Raw genomic sequence first — 15,963 nt, 5'->3', positions numbered from 1 at the left:
GAAATTAAATAACTAAATAAAAATACTGTAGCCCCCCCCCCCCGATCCACACACGTGGTAAAACCATTCAAGGAATCAAACCCAATCAGTGTAAATATCGTAGCACTCGTGATTCAGGTACTGTACATACAAATCCCTGGCGGCAGACTGCATTGTAAGATACGTCAATGCCTTTTTAAAGCTTTCCCAGTGCAAACGGAGGGAGCTCGATCTGTCCCGTGCGCAACCATTGCACTAGAACCGCACGTTAGCACAGAAACCACCGGCGGCTTCCTGCCAGCCGCCCGCTAGTTAAGGGGACATTTTGACAATGGGCCCAGCACGCACGTACTCAAGCACGCACGCACGCGCTGCTCTTTCCCTCACGCAAGGCCGCTCCGCTATCTCCTGCCAATCACCGGAGAGACCACCCCCGCGACTCCACCCTTCCACACCTTCCATTCGGATTTGGCCAATAGCAGCGAGTCATCAGGGGACCCAATCAGCAGCCCCGTTCGCGCGCAAAGCCGCCGCCGCCCCGCCCTCCGCCAACCAACAAAAAATAGCCGATATATCCAACCAACGTCTGCCCCTCCTGAGGAGGTGAAAAGGAGTGGGCGGGGTCGGGAGAACGAGCCAGAGCCAAGAGCCAGAGCCAAACAACCAGGCGGGGCAACCCCCTTGAGGGAAGGATGACGCAGCGAAATTTTCAGCGCGAGCTCGGCTCGGCCGTTTGCCCGCCTGCCAGTCCAACGGTGAACCTCTCCCTCGCCCGTGACGCAAGCGCGCACGACGGCGGCCGTACGTGGGCGAGCGAATGCTGAGGCGAAGATGCGCGCACGCGCGAGCGGGAGGGGGGTGAAGGGGGAGGAAGCGGAGGAGGAGACGGCCGAGGACGGCGGTTGTCACGTGAGTGAAGCGGGCGCCGTCGCATCGCCGTGCCTCTCAGTTAGTCAGCGAGTCCCGCGCGGTCCGTCTCTTCCCCTCACCCCTCCCTCCGCCGCCTTGCATGCCGCGCGCTGCCGCCCCCTGCCGCCTCTACCTGTCCCCAGCCGGCCCCACCTAAGGCCGCCCGCCGCCTCCGCCTCCGCCTCCTCGTCAGGAGCAGCGCCTCCCGTTCTCCCTCTCGTCCCGCCCGCCCGTGGCCGGAGCCCTTGATGTGGTTCGGGGCCCGGCGGGGAAAAGATGCCGCCGTCCAAGTCCCGTAAGATCGCCATCCTGGGCTACAGGAGCGTCGGTGAGTCACTCCCTGAGGCGGGTGGAGGGTGCGGGGAGCGGGCCCCGAGGGGCTCCCCCAGACCGGGGCGCTTCTCTCAAGCCCCCCACGCGGGCGCGCCCGGCCTCCGCCTTCGGCCCTCGGCCCAAGTTGAGGCTCCGCAGGCGGACGTGCGCGCCGCTCCCGCCTCGTGGCTTGGCGGCCGAAAGGGGGCAGCCCGCCTTCGAAGCCGGTCGCAGGTGAGGAGGACGACGACGACGACGACCCGCCTTGGGCCTGTCAGCCGTTTTCCGGGCGGGCTGCTGCCCTGCCTGCTTTCCGTGCTGGCGGGGATGGGAAGCGTGTGGCGGTGGCCTCGCACGCGTGTCTGTGTGCATTTTCCCCGTAACTTAGCCTCGCCGGGCTCCCCACGCAGTGCACCCGGGGCAGATGCCTCACAACTCCCGGGGCCGTTTTCTCCGGAGAGGCTCCGAGCGGCCGTTTTGCATTTCCCGCGTCTGCAGAGGCGACTTGTTAATCTTCCGCGGTCTGGCTCGCGGGGAACACCGTTCCCGCTCCAGGCTGACGTGAAATCTCTTTACCAACCCACCCCCCTTCCTCGTGCAAAGCGTGGTTACGGGTAATGATGGTTTCCGGGGCAGCTCCCAGATGTCCACTCCCATCCACTGCGCCTGGCACCGCATACCCAAGATCGCGCTTTCGCAATAATGATTTTGTAGCTGCCGCTAACAGTGAGTGACAATCTCTTCTTGCCGCTCCACACATTTGGTCTTTGAGAGCATTCGCTTCCGGTGACCCACCGCGTTAAGAAAAGTGGGCTCTTGTGTTTTTTCCCTCCACCCCTCCCCAAAGTTGGAAACTGGTATGAGTTGGTGGAAATGAGTTGGTGGAAATAATTTGCACATTCGGTTCTGCAAATTATCCTGGTCTGAAGATGACAGTGTGGCTAAAGCGTTAGTGCAAGTTAACCAATTTTAGTTTTGTTTCCTCAAACTACATTGCTATGTGGGTCAGTTATTGTGGATTTATTGCATGTTAACAATGTGTTGGATACTGTACAGGAAGAGAAGTGATGCATTACTAAAACCATTCACCAATTTTCTTGGTCTGATCCCGTGAGGAAGATAACTATGGCTTTGTCCCGTCTCTTGGACATACTTTATAGACCTGCTTAGCTTCTACACCAAAGGACTTTCATAGGGAGTAAAACTCATTCAAGCAGAATTCCCCAGAAAGCTGGTAGTGGTTTGAAACTAATCACAGGTGCAATTTCTGCATATAAAAGACATTAACTTCAGTTCGCTCTTTGTAAATCATTTTACTTCTTTGCTTAAAGTAGTTTAGATTAGGGGGGGTCTCAGGATTTGCCAAATAAGTCTCCCGAAATCATTGGCCAGGTTTTTCAAATGTAATATTAGAAAGTAATTATTGTGGAGTAATTGAAAATGAAGTTATAATTTACTTAGGACATGTAGTGGAGGTGCAGGGGAATGTCTCTGAAAGAAGCCTCCCTTTCCTAACAGTTGCCTCCTTAAGGAGGCCCAAATCAACTTCAGGGATTAGGCAAACTTCTTTTATTTTGCTTGCTCAAACATTTAGCAGCTTGTCTGGTTTCTGACTGTTTCCTCCAGGTGTGATGATGGGACAGGTAAACACATAGTAAAGGGTGTGACTGTATGTGTGTGTTTTTTATTGGCTACTGTACAGCAAGTGCTAGAGTATATTAAATAGTATGTATTTGATTCTATTAGAAAGCTCAGTGGACACCTGGTCTTTGTCAGGTAAATGGGGTCACTTTCAAAATACATTTGAGGGCAAAGAGCATGTGGCCACTTCTACAGCTGACAAAGCTGCATTGGGGACTCATCACATCTTTTATGGTGCACACCTACAAAACAAAGTGTTAATTACATGGGCACTTGAACACAGGTGTTTTCACATGTGTATCATTGTACAAATAACATTTGTCTGGAAGCTGTGATTGGCAACAGCTTCCCATTGAGTGCACATTTGGCAGCAAACCTGGGTTTGCCACCTTGTCATACACAAAAAAACCCTTGAGTGTTTAGTAAAGGTCTTCTGTTACATGAGTAAGTCACCCGAACAGTTTGCCACCCAGCTGCTTGCTTGAAACATGTAGCAAGTGCTTTGGGATGCCCCACTTTCCATCCACTTACTGCTCACCAATCTAAACAGCACTATCATAGGTCATTTAAAGCTGGAATCTAACCCTTTTTTAACACTGTGCTCTCTGCTTTTGCCCCTAAAGGTCCATGGACCTTTAAATGCTGAAATGATGGCATTCTTTAGATATTTTGTTCTGTTGTAAACAAAAGTAATGTTAGAGAGCAAGGTGGGTGGAAAAAGGGCTTCAAAGTCCAGCTATATAAACAAACTGGGTAGCAGCATCCACAGTGTAAACCAGCTGAGTGTTAAGTCATAGTGTGTAAAATAAGTTATTTCCAACACAAGGTGGGAGGAGTCCAAAGTTGAGGAGCTGTTCATGTTCACTTTCACAGTACACTTTCTGGGTGTTTAATCTTTATTTAAGTTTTATTGTATAATGTAGATAAGAGAAATGTTTAAATGGGCAGGTTCTTATATTCCAGCTTCATTTCTCGTAATGACTGCCATAATGCTTGGAAATGTGGCGCTGAAACATACTTTGGTTTATAGGGCCTTTTTTGTTGTAGGAGAGCTTGAATGATGTAGTGGTTAGAGCAGGGGTAGCCAACCTTTTTATACCTACCACCCACTAATGCATCTTTCTTGATGGTAAAATTGCCTTACCGCCCACCAGTGCTCAATGGAAGGAGGATTCAGCTTGTGCCGTAGAACCCCCTACCGCCCACCTAGAATCCTGGAACACCCATTAGTGGGCGGTAGGGACCAGGTTGACAATCCCTGGGTTAGAGTGTTGAAGTAGAACCAAGGTTCAAATCCCCACTCCATCATGAAGCTCACTGGGTAACCTTGGCCCAGTCACTACCTCTCTTCCTAACCTACCCCAGTGGTGTTGTGGGGATTAAATGAGGAGGAGGAGAACCATGTACCTTTGAGCTCCTTGGGAGAAAAGGGTGGAATATAAATTAAATAAGTGTGGAAATTATTTAAGGAAAAATATACTGAGGTTAGGTTTTCATATCTACTCAGTGAAGCAGGCGTTTTTAGTAGTTTCAGTGAAAGAAACACACTTTCCCCTCCGGCAGAAAGTACAGGTGGTTTAGCTAAAATCAGACCCTTGTTTTGAAGTGGGATCTTTAAAATGATATGTGCAGTCCAGAACCTTAACTCCTTGTTAAAATAGTTTCCAAGTACAGTACAACCTTATAAAGTTCTCACCTGCTGTATCTTTCTTCATATACTTTGGGGAAGAATGGTTGTCAAGTTAGTGTCATAGAATTGTTACCATAGCAATTCCTTTTCCCTCCCCTTTCCACCTTTATTGGGAATGAAGAGGAAATCAAGGCAATGCAATAGAACAAAGCAGATGTAACATTGACATGCTTCTCCGGTACTGTAAAATTTACAGTGACTTTGGTTTCAGAAATCTTCAGATGCTTTCTCAGTGTGAAAAAGGCATACCTCAAGGCTTTCTTCATGCCTGGATCAAGTTCCAGTTGTTGTAATTCCATTTCTTTCCCTGGCACAAAGATTACAGTGGTACCTCGCAAGACGAATGCCTTGGAAGACGAAAAACTCGCAAGACGAAAGAGTTTTTCGTTTTTTGAGTTGCTTCGCAAGACGAATTTCCCTATGGGCTTGCTTCGCAAGACGAAAACGTCTTGCGAGTTTGTTTCCTTTTTCTTAAAACCGCTTGAAGAGGTGCAGTTGCGACTGATCGTGCTTCGCAAGACGAAAAACCTCGCAAGACGAAAAGACTCACGGAACGAATTAATTTCGTCTTGCGAGGTACCACTGTATAGAGAGGCCTGAATAGAAGAACAAAAATGTAGCTTGTTCATACAATGTGACCAAGGAAACAATCAGCATCAGTCTGTAATTGAATGCAAGAATTTGCCCTACATGTGTGGACTTTACAGGCTGGTATGGCAAAGATAATTCAGGTGTAAGGTAGCCTGTTTGTATAAGGCTCAAGCTAGCAAGGGTATAAGGCAAAGAAAGTACCTGGTGAACAAAGTAGATTAGGAAAGTAAAGGTAGACTTTCTAATTCATTAAATCATTTGGATTGCCTGAAAATAGCTATCCTACAATATTTGTTTGCTTACTGATCTGAAAATGGCCCACAGAACTCTCTGAAGGAGGCCTACTCCTGTTGAAACCTTTGCACACAAACAGGTGAAGTACACAGGACAGAGTCTGACCATTGGCCATCCAGCTCAGTACACTGACTGACAGCGGCTTTACAGCATTTCAGACAGGAAGCTCCTTCCCTAAAAGCAGGAAATATGAGCTGGGGTTCTTCTAGCATTCAAAGTTTCATCTGGGGAGAGGCAGGTGCAGAAGGGCTCTATGGAGGATCCATATCTTAGCCCAGGGGTCAGCAACCTTTTCCAGCCGTGGGCCGGTCCACTGTCCCTCAGACCATGTGATGGGCTGGACTATATTGGGGGGAGAATGCCCCACAAATAACCCAGAGATGCATTTTAAATAAAAGCACACATTCTACTCATGTAAAAACACTATCTGTGGGCCGGATTGAGAAGGCGATTGGGCCGCATCTGGCCCACAGGCCTTAGGTTGCCTACCCCTGGCTTAGCCTTATAAACACTAATATACAAGCGGCAACCATTTTAGATGCATTCAGTTGACATTTGATCGCCATCACGTGGGTCCTTTGGGACCCGGAAGAGGGCAGAACGTGCTTATAAATGCTCCACCAACACACACGGGGGCCAAGAACACAACCCCCATGCAAAATGGTCACCACCTGTACCTTAAGGTATTAGTGCTAGGGTATTTTTTTTTAAAAAAAGACTGGTTTATGCTAGTGTAGTGTTGCATTCTATGCCTTTAGTGTGAGTTTCTTTTCTTAGTTATTTTAGTTATGGGTGCTTAAATATTAGACACATTTTCAAACATGGATGGGGGAATGATCATAACGCACAAGGACAATCTGCAATTAAAAGTTGCCAAATATTTTATCACGTCATTGAAACAGCTGCTGAAATGCAGTTTTACACAATTCTTTGGTCATGGTCTTCACTATTTGCTGAATCCAGATCTTGTTCTTAAGCAGGATAGCTGCTCCTCAGTAGTAGTCTGAAATGCCAGCTTTAATTAAAAGCTTCATTTTATTCCTGCCTGTCTAGTGGCAAATCTTACTGCAATGCACTTGTTAATGGTAGCAGTAAACTCTAGAGGCAGCATGTTTGACTGTAATATCAAGCCACTGGAAGGGTTGTTTAAGGACACTGTGCTAGAATTAACTCCTGAGTTGCCTGGTTTGCATTTCTGAGCTTTTTTTTCTCATCTCACTCTCAACAATACTTAAAACAGTCAAGCTGCTAACATATTTACATAGGATACCCTGTTCAGTCACCAACTCCTTTTAACACTTCCTGTATTTATATAAATATCAGTTTCCTAAATGCAATGCATAGTCTACAAATATAGACACTGATGTAATTGAATCTTAGGTCTCTGTGCTGTGGAAGCCTCAAATATTTTTGGCTCGTACTATGAAGCTATTTGACACCGTCAAATGGAACTTAGCTCTGACCTTCCAGTTTTGTGTATTTGAATAATGTGCACTTTCTAAGGCTGATTTGCAATATCTTACTTGGCATACCTTTGCAGTAAATCCCGACAAAATTGATTTATTTTTCAGAGCTACCTTAAACATTGGAAGTCAAATATCTTCAGCTTCTTTGCATAATTTTTCATAATATAACTGCGTGTATGTGAATGCTTGGCCTTAGCTGATGAATATATAGTACCTTGCCTGAAATGCTGTATGCTGCATTTCCCTTGTGAGGTAAAACACGGCTGTTATTTAGATTATAAATCAAGTGATGCAACTTCGAACTTAAAATTCTGTTAGTATTCAAAATGAGCAAAGAGGCTCCCAGTTTAGAGCCTGTTTTCAGTGCTTGCTCTTGCTTTGGGGACCACATTAAACAGGGATATTGATGTGTTTGCATTGATAACTCCTGCCAAAGGAAGGCATGCCTAATTTTTCCAGACACTGCTGGTCCTACAGGAATATGGTGAGAGGGTTTTCCCACCCCTCATTTACTTCAATTTCTGTCCTCATTCGTGCCTCAAATGGCTTGGATTAAGTAACTGTTTAAGGTGGTGCAGGTGGGAGGCCACACTAAAAATAGAATGTCTGAGATAGATAGTTGAATTATATTGAAATTAGACACATACACACCTGCCCACTTAACTTTGTGTGTCAAATGCAGGATCAGCACATCTCAGTCAGAGACTGTTGATCTCAAGGATGAGGGTGTCTCACAGTTTGGGGGCAGGTACTGAACATTTATGTAACCTTTTCATTATAATACGGTGCTCAGAAGATATTGTACCGTTTGACACATTGATCTTAAAGGCTGTGGATGGGAGAGAAAGCTATCTTGGAGGTGTGCTAGGCCTACTTTGAGATACCCTCTGGGATCACAAATATTGGCTTTCTTACTAGCCATCCATTACTTTTAATGAAGAGCTGGAGTCAATCAATATATGGAAGGCCACAGGTTCCCTGCCCCTGCCATAGAAAAAGTGTGTGGGCTATCAGGGGCACTCACAGGCCAGTCCAACTTCTCATACCAAGAGGGCCACAAGAGTACTTCAACACAGAATCCATGGGCAACACACTTCATTAAAGTGTTTGCAATAGATTTATCATTATTTAATAGGCACAATTATGATAAATTTATCAATTGTGTATTTAATTAAATATATTATTTAATTAGTAAACACATTTTAACACACAAACAGATGTATGTGCTTATGTTGATAACACATGACACAAAAAATACCTTTTTAAGGTAAGGCTTTTATGTTATTTTTTTCTTTAACATTGCCAAGGGCTGCCAAAAAAGCCATCATAGGCCACATCCAGGCCACGGGTTGAACCACCCTGGTCTACCATATTGCTTACTTCCAACTGTGCAGCTTCCCACTTCAGATTTCCAGCTATCTTTCAGTGCAGCCTCAAGAGTTTGTTTGCAGTTTTCTTTGCTGGGAAAGTGAACTGTTGTGTTTATAGGTTCATCCATACATGAACTTAATGTGAATTTGAAGCAGCATGTGCCTTTTTGTGTGTATGTGCTCTCAACATGACATTTCCCCCTAGCCAATTGGCTGCCTGCAGTTTTTCAACAATAAACGCAGATTTGGGAAAAATCCGAAAAGGGGAATTAAATGCAGTATAAAACCACTTGTTACTCTGAATACACATAAGTGCATTTTGTGGGCGGTTCTGGCGACATTTCTGTCACCACACCCCCTACTTCCAGTTTGCTTCCATCAGCTGATAGGGTATGTTCCCCCTTTTTAAAACCAAATCAGCTGTTTTTCACAGAAGAGATCTTGCAGAAAACAACTGTATTAAAAACAAAAAAGAATCCCTTGCAGATTCAGGAGGCAGGGAAGGGGATGGTAAGCCTTTCATGAGAGTGACTCCAAACCATTACCTGATTTTGAGTACACACATTTAAATATTATTTAGATAATGCAGCCTGGATAGCTCATTTGGTTAGAGTGAGATGCTGATCATTCCAAGGTTGCAGGATCGATCACCATATGGGACAGCAGCATATTCCTGCATTGCAGGGGGTCCACTTCCATTTCTACATTTCTATGAATCTAAGATCAATTAACTTTTGTTCCAGCTCATGGTCTGCATTTGGAGGCATGTACCAAAAGGTGGGGTGGGGACTATGTAGGGACAGCAATTGATTCCCCCCCCCAACCAGTTGCCTCTTTAAACCTAGGCAAAAAATCATGAGGTATCTAAAATTCAGGTCATTAACTGTCAACAATAGAAGAATGTTTGAAATTAGAAGTCGGAGCAGCACGGAGATGGGAAATGAGAAAGAAATAGGGGTGCTGGGAAAATCTTGTTAACTCTACTTGTGATTCCCAATTTTTTTGGTTTGGTGACCCACTGGTCCTAATTTACTTGGTATGATAGCCCACCAAATTATTGTCACGTGAATTTGGGACCTTAGGTCTTCTCTGCCACTAGTCATCAGAGAGTAGTTCCAAATTGTTAAAATGTAAGAATCAAGCATTTCTGAAATTTGCTTATAAGTGTCAACGTTATAGTATAATATGCAGATGAAGTTATAAGAGGCATTCAGCATTCCAGTTAAGGATTACAAGCAATCATTATTTTGGGTTTACACTTGCACAGGCTTCGCTGCTCTATAGGACATCAAGCACTTTTCCCAGACCAGAAGACCCCATTGAACTCTGCCTGTGAATGTTCAGTAAACCCTGCCTGCACCTTAGTAAACTGTTCTCTAAGACCATGAGGACTAGAAACTTCTTATAAAAAAGGACATTCTGAATTCTAATTTGTGGCCAGTATTCTAGACATTCCTCTCTTTGCCCATTTTACTGTACTGCCACTTCCCTTTGAGTTGCATGCAAGGAACATGAAAAATATAGCTCATGTTGGCAGACTGATGATAGAAGACCAGTGTACTTCCTTCTTAATCTTGTAGTGGATTTTAACTGACAGAAGGAGGTTTGCTGGAAGCAAAACTGTCTTAGGGTATAAATCTCGATGGAGATATGGATAATCTTGTTATGTTGTCCAGTGTGGTGGCTCTTCAAACTGAAGAGCAGTTATTTTGGAAACAAGAATAGAGAAGTTGGGGGGGGGGTCATACTTCATAAGAAATTGTTTGGCCCGTGAGGGGGGCAAGGGTTAAATTTGAAAGTAGGTTTAACATAATAGTCTTTCATGAGATTGTATGATAGCATTAAGACTAGAAGTGGCAAAAATAAAACTAAGCTTGAAGTATTCAGCGCTTATTTTCAATATTTCCATTTTATATGATGTGTAATGACTTAGCAGTGGACCCAGAGCTACCTTAAACCCCCAGTCCCTAGGCCTAATTAAGTCAGGCAGTATGAGGTCTGTGAGGCTGTTTTCTCAAAATCCACACCCATCTGCCCCATGTCACATATGACATCAGGGGTGGGGCAGGTAAAGATATGGCTGAAAAACAGCAGTTGGGAGCTTATAAGGCAGGGGTGTCAAACTCAAATTCATCGGGGGCCGCATCAGCAGTTTGGTCACCCTCAAAGGGCCGGTTGTATCTGTAGGACTTCCAGTACAGGAGAGAAGGGTTCAGGCAGCCGTTGGATCTGTCACATCACAGGATGGCATGCGCTCAATATAAAAACAAGTGGAGGTTTCCTGAATGCATGTAAAGTGGAGGTTTCCTGTGTAGAACGGCCAGCGCCGCTAGAGGGCAGACGTTCTCTGGCTTGTAGGCTGCCGCACATGCGCTGAAGAGGCGGCTTTCTTGTGTCAAAAAAAAAAGCGAGAATAAAAGGTGAAGGCTGGTGGCTGGCGGCGGCTACACGGGCCACATGACAAGGTCTGGCGGGCCGGATTCGGCCCGCGGGCCTTGTGTTTGACACCCGTGTTATAAGGTGTTCTCCTGATTGCTCCCTGGCAGTGAGCCCCACTGGGAGACAGGCTATTTGCTTTTGGGAATTCCCTAGTTCACCCAATGAGGCTTGCTCTCTATACCAGTCAGCCAAATGGCAGTTATCATGAGCCTTTTGAAGGTACAATGTAAGTACAAGTCAGTTGATCAGCCCCTTTGAAGTTGTCACTGCCCACCATCATCATTTTATTATTTATATGCCGCCCATGTGACTGGGTTGCCCCAGCCAGTCTGGGCGGCTCCCAACAAAATCTTAAAATCACAATAAAACATCAACCATTAAAAACTTCCCTGTACAGGGTTGCCTTCAGATGTCTTCCAAAAGTCATATAGTTATTTATCTGTTTGACATCTGATGAGAGGGTGTTCCACAGGGCGGGTGCCACTATCGAGAAGTCCGTCAGAGCTGGACCTCAGTGTCTGGGCTGGATGATGGGAGTGGAGACGCTCCTTCAGGTATACAAAATCAAGACTGTTTAGAGCTTTAAAGGTCATCACCAACACTTTGAATTGTGCCTGGAAACGTACTGGAAGCCAATGCCGATCCTTTCAGAGTGGAGTTAGGTCGCGGTGGCCACTCCCAGTTACCAAGCGGGAGATAACCAGAGTATGTACCACTCTGGCAAGACAGTGCACAGGCAGGTTGGGTCTCGGCTCCTGTACCAAGTGTTGCTGGACACAGATTTAATAATGTGAGGTAACTGATAGGTGGGCAGCCCTGCCTACCTGCTGGAGTTGACCTGTGGAGGAGGTAAGGATTCGGCCCAATGACCAGATTGAGTCTCCCACCCTGGTCTTTGGCAAGCAGCAAAGTAGCAAACTTGCTTCTCTTGTCACAACTTCTTCTATTATCATACCATTGGAGGTGCCTGTCCCACCACTTTAAATCTGTTGAGCGCAGTTGGGATAGCTCTGTGCTCTTTTTGGCTTCTGCAAATTTATTATTATTATTATTATTATTATTATTATTATTATTATTATTAATAGTTTAAGCTTCACTAACAAGAAAAGGGATGCTACAGAATGTTAGCATTTTAAAGGCGCTTAAGATTAATTTATGAAATTCAGTTCTGTGTACTTATTAATCCAAGAGTTATTTATAGTTTATGGAGAAGGGAGATAACGGGAAAAGGCAGTTCACTGAGAACCTAGACAATTATAGACCACTAAGCACAACATCAGAATAGTTAGCACTTTGAAGTAGATTTCAAAACAAACCACTGAAGTTTAGAAATATCCCATCTGGAGCTTCTATCAGTGCATGGGAATGCGAGAGAACGCAGGAGGAGGAAGTGCCAGAATTTCCTCCCTCATGGCTACGCTGCTTGCTGCAAGCGGGAAGGATGGTCTTGAGGAGAAAGCAGAGCCATGTTAAATTTGGCCCTCAGGGAAGTGTAAAGAAGAAGAACACCCACAGGGCACCTTCTCTCTCTCCCCCTCCTTGTCTGCTACAGCCACAATATACAGAAAAAGACTTCAAATCGAGGCAGTATTGAGTCTATCCAAAAAATTTCTTTTTACACGTTGTTTATACATAGTGCATATGCTATCCATACCTCTGAAAATGATCTAAGCATGCTCTGTTGATGCTTTCTGTTGAATCCTACCTCGAAGCCTTAGTTTTTGTAACTTCAAAACTCTTTTCAAGTCCACCAGCAGCTGAATCAGAATAGAGACTTGAATACATGTTTTATAGGAAGGGGTGTAAGTACTTCTGCTTACAACTCCAAAAGATTAAAGACAAAAATATGGACTCGGTTGCTTCCTTCTTTCCACCAGTTTTTAACAAGAACAGTTTTTGATGCGGTTTTTTTAAAAAAAATATTAAAGATTTTCATGGTTTACAAAAGTATGTGCATTGTCTCTTTATCAGGTTGTGTTTTCTACGGATTGATTACATTTGTTGGGAGACTTTAGTGTTGTATACAGTATAAGGTTGGGGAAGAAAAGGGAACAGATGGGAATGGGGTGGTAAAACTTATATTCTTTTACTTATTGTATGTGTGGGGTTTTGTGTCAGCATCATTTGGGAAGGGTCTCTTTCTATTCACTTGTTATATTTCCTTGATAGAGAGGTTGAAGGGGGCGGGGCATGTTTGGTGGTTTTAGTTGGCTGCAGTGAGGTTTGTTTGCTGGGGGAGGAGCGGGATTGTTGGGTGAAGCTAGCCATATTGATTAGTCTGCTGTCGGTGGGTTCTTGAACAACAACGAAAAAGTGTTGAAAATAACTTGTCCAGTTACTTTAACCCTCCTGGACTCCCCTAAATGCTATAAAGGGTGAGTCACTGACAGTGTTAGAAGCTGAGATATGAAAGCTAGGAGCTAAATGGCACCTTAAAAATAGGTTCTGGGCACAACAACGGAATGTCTAGGCACACTTTTTTATAACAATACAGAGCTGGAAATGAATGAACTGCAGCTAAAATATTATGTTCATTTTTCACATGGTCTAGTCCTTCCCCTGCCCACCCCTCTTAATATTCTTAAGTGGGTCTCTTCTCCAGTTTTCAGAGAGTAGCTAGAAGTGAGGAGGCAGGAAAATGTCCTCCTTTCCTTCCACTCTGCAGTTTTAATCCGAAATCTTAGGCACAGTACTGCACCCAGAGCTCAGAAACTGCTCACACTAATGAAATTCCCTTTCACAAAATGCGCCTAGAACAGTGGGAGTTTCGAACACTGGTTGCTGAATATGGATTTAAAGCAACTTTGAGAGTTGTTGCAGTTTTGATTCGAAGATGGCAGCCTAACATGAAGAAGACAAGCCACGCCAACAGTCTTGGTACAGGCAGACATTTTAGACTTGCACATAACAGTGTTCTTTCCCTCTTCCCACTCAAACGTGAAAGTAGTCAGGAGCTATTGTGCTTTATCCTGTCTGACTGCAATTTTGCAATATATTCCAGTGCCATTTGGCCAGCCCTGAACTATAGCCAAGCATGCTGCTTGCCTGCCCACACTTGGTTGGCAGGGAGCCCGGAAGCTTGAACGTTGCATAACTGGCAACTTCTTAAATGATGAACATTTTTTTCATGTTAATTTAGTCTGCTTGCTGCTGAATAGGTAATTGAACTTGTGTTGTCACATATTATAATTCATTATTCCCATCTCTGCTCTAGTGGGGTTATTTTGGGGGTTTTTTAAAGGGCTTCACACTTTTTACCAATGTGATTGGCAGAATGTTTTGGTCTTGGATTTTTGCTATCCCTATATCATCCATAGAATGCCGCCCCCGGCCTTCTGCTATCTGGATTTCTGCTGGTTTGCTTTCAAATGTTCCCTTACTATGTACTACAACGCCTGTGAATGAAAAATTGGATTCAGTTCAAATGGGCGAAAGCAACATTTGAAAACATTTTATAATTAGACCAGCGGGAATTTTGCTGTGCCCATCAAATGGAATATTTCTGCCCAGCTGAAACGTGAAATCAGTTTACAATACAAGGTTTTCTGTAGACATAGGAATCTCCCTTATACTGAGTCAGGTCTTTATAGCTCAGTGCTTTCTGTTTTGTCCACGGCTGTACAGGATTTCAGGGGTCTTTCGCAGGCATGCCAGGAGATGCCAGGGATTGAACCTGGGGCCTTCTGCATGTAAGGCAGGTGTTTAACCCCACTGAGCTTATGGCCCTTCTTTTGCAACAGTAACGCATATCTAGAATTACCAGACTGGTGGGAAAGCAAGCAAGTTCCCTCTTCCATGTGACAGCCCTTAAGATACTTGAAGATGCCTATCATATCTCCCCTCAGTCTCCTCTTTTCCAGGCTAAACATACCCAGCTCCTTCAAGCGCTCCTTGTAAGGCTTAGTTTCCAGACCCTTAATCAACTTGGTTGCCCTCCTCTGCACAAATTCCAGCTTGTCAACATCCTTTTTAAATTGTGGTGCCCAGAATTGGGCACAGTATTCCAGGTGTGGTCTGACCAAGGCAGAATAGAGTGGTACTATTACTTCCCTTGATCTCTGGACACTATACTTCTGTTGATATAGCCTAGAATAGTGTTAGCTTTTTTTGCTTCTGCATCACACTGTTGATTCAGGTTAAGCTTGTGATCCACCAAGACCCCTAGATCCTTTTCACATGTACTGCTAGTAAGCCAGGTGTCCCCCACCCTATATTTGTGCGTCTGGTTCTTCCTGCCATGTGAGAAGTTGTTGGTTTCATTTTTAATTCAGATGACCTGTTTACTAGCTATAAATGCTTACAAAATGCAACTACAATGTGGTGTGTAGTTTAAAAAAATACAAGCCTGGGCCCCAAAGTATCCACCATGCCTTGTGATCTTTGCTTTAGGATTATGTTGCCTGCCGTTGGCAAACACATCAGACAGGTGCTAGCAACTATTTCATGTAGACAGGGGTCACTGCAGTGCAGAAAAAGGCACAGCTATATCTCAAAAAGAAAGTTTTTCCAAGGACCTGAAGGATGGCAGGCTTCTTAACATTTTGCTTAGCACTGGCTCCCCAGTGCTTCATGTCGCAGTATCTTAAAATCCATAATTAACAGTGCGGGGCACAGCATAAAGTAAAGCCTTTGGGATGTTGTGGGGAACCTTTATGGCCCATTGGGCCCAGATCTTTAACCCATAGTGATAGAGGGAGATGGGAACCAAGTGCATTCAATCCTGCTTTTGTCAGGTTTTTTTACTTGTGGTATCAGATGTGGGGCATAGTCTGGGGAAAATGGCCTCGTGAGCCAAATAGGGCGACCTGGTGGGTCAGCTTTGTGCTGTGGGGCAGAGATTTCCTACCCCTACTTTCGGTGTGAAGTGACCTTCATCTGAATACGTGGGAGTTCAGACTTAACAGTATCTTTAACGGGAAGAAGCAGGCCTGAATTAGTTCTGTTCCAGGATCCAAGTAGCATTGGGCACAGCCATCAGCTCATGAAGGAGGCTGTGTATGGGTAAAGCTCTTTAATCAACTCCAGACTTCTAATTCAATATACTTATTAAACATTGCAATACAATGGAGTAAGATATATCAGAAACTGCATAAAAGGAAAATAGTAATTTCCCAACTAATCCTTCCTCTAATGCAGTCTCTCCATCCCTCCTAATCCCTTTTCTTTTGCATCTTCTAGGAGGTTGTAAGCCTGAGGGCAGAGACTGGCTCATCACTGACATTTGTAAGCCACTCTGGAAGCCTTTTTTCAGCCGAAGAGTGGGATAAAAATG

At 44.7% G+C, this 15,963-nt stretch overlaps 1 protein-coding gene across 1 annotated transcript in view; it reads left to right on the top strand.

Moving 5' to 3' along the window:
- The first annotated feature begins 894 nt into the window (after window positions 1-894).
- RHEB (Ras homolog, mTORC1 binding) overlaps window positions 895-15,963 on the top strand; it is a 28,736-nt gene continuing 13,667 nt past the window's right edge. The window contains exon 1 of the mRNA XM_053410144.1: window positions 895-1,216. Within this exon, the coding sequence (XP_053266119.1) occupies window positions 1,165-1,216 (52 nt within the window). The 5' untranslated portion in view covers window positions 895-1,164. The remainder of the gene's footprint in view (window positions 1,217-15,963) is intronic.

Source organism: Podarcis raffonei, chromosome 12 (assembly GCF_027172205.1).
Source record: "Podarcis raffonei isolate rPodRaf1 chromosome 12, rPodRaf1.pri, whole genome shotgun sequence".
Taxonomy (NCBI): Eukaryota; Metazoa; Chordata; class Lepidosauria; order Squamata; family Lacertidae; genus Podarcis; species Podarcis raffonei.
This window is presented reverse-complemented; position numbering and strand designations above follow the sequence as displayed.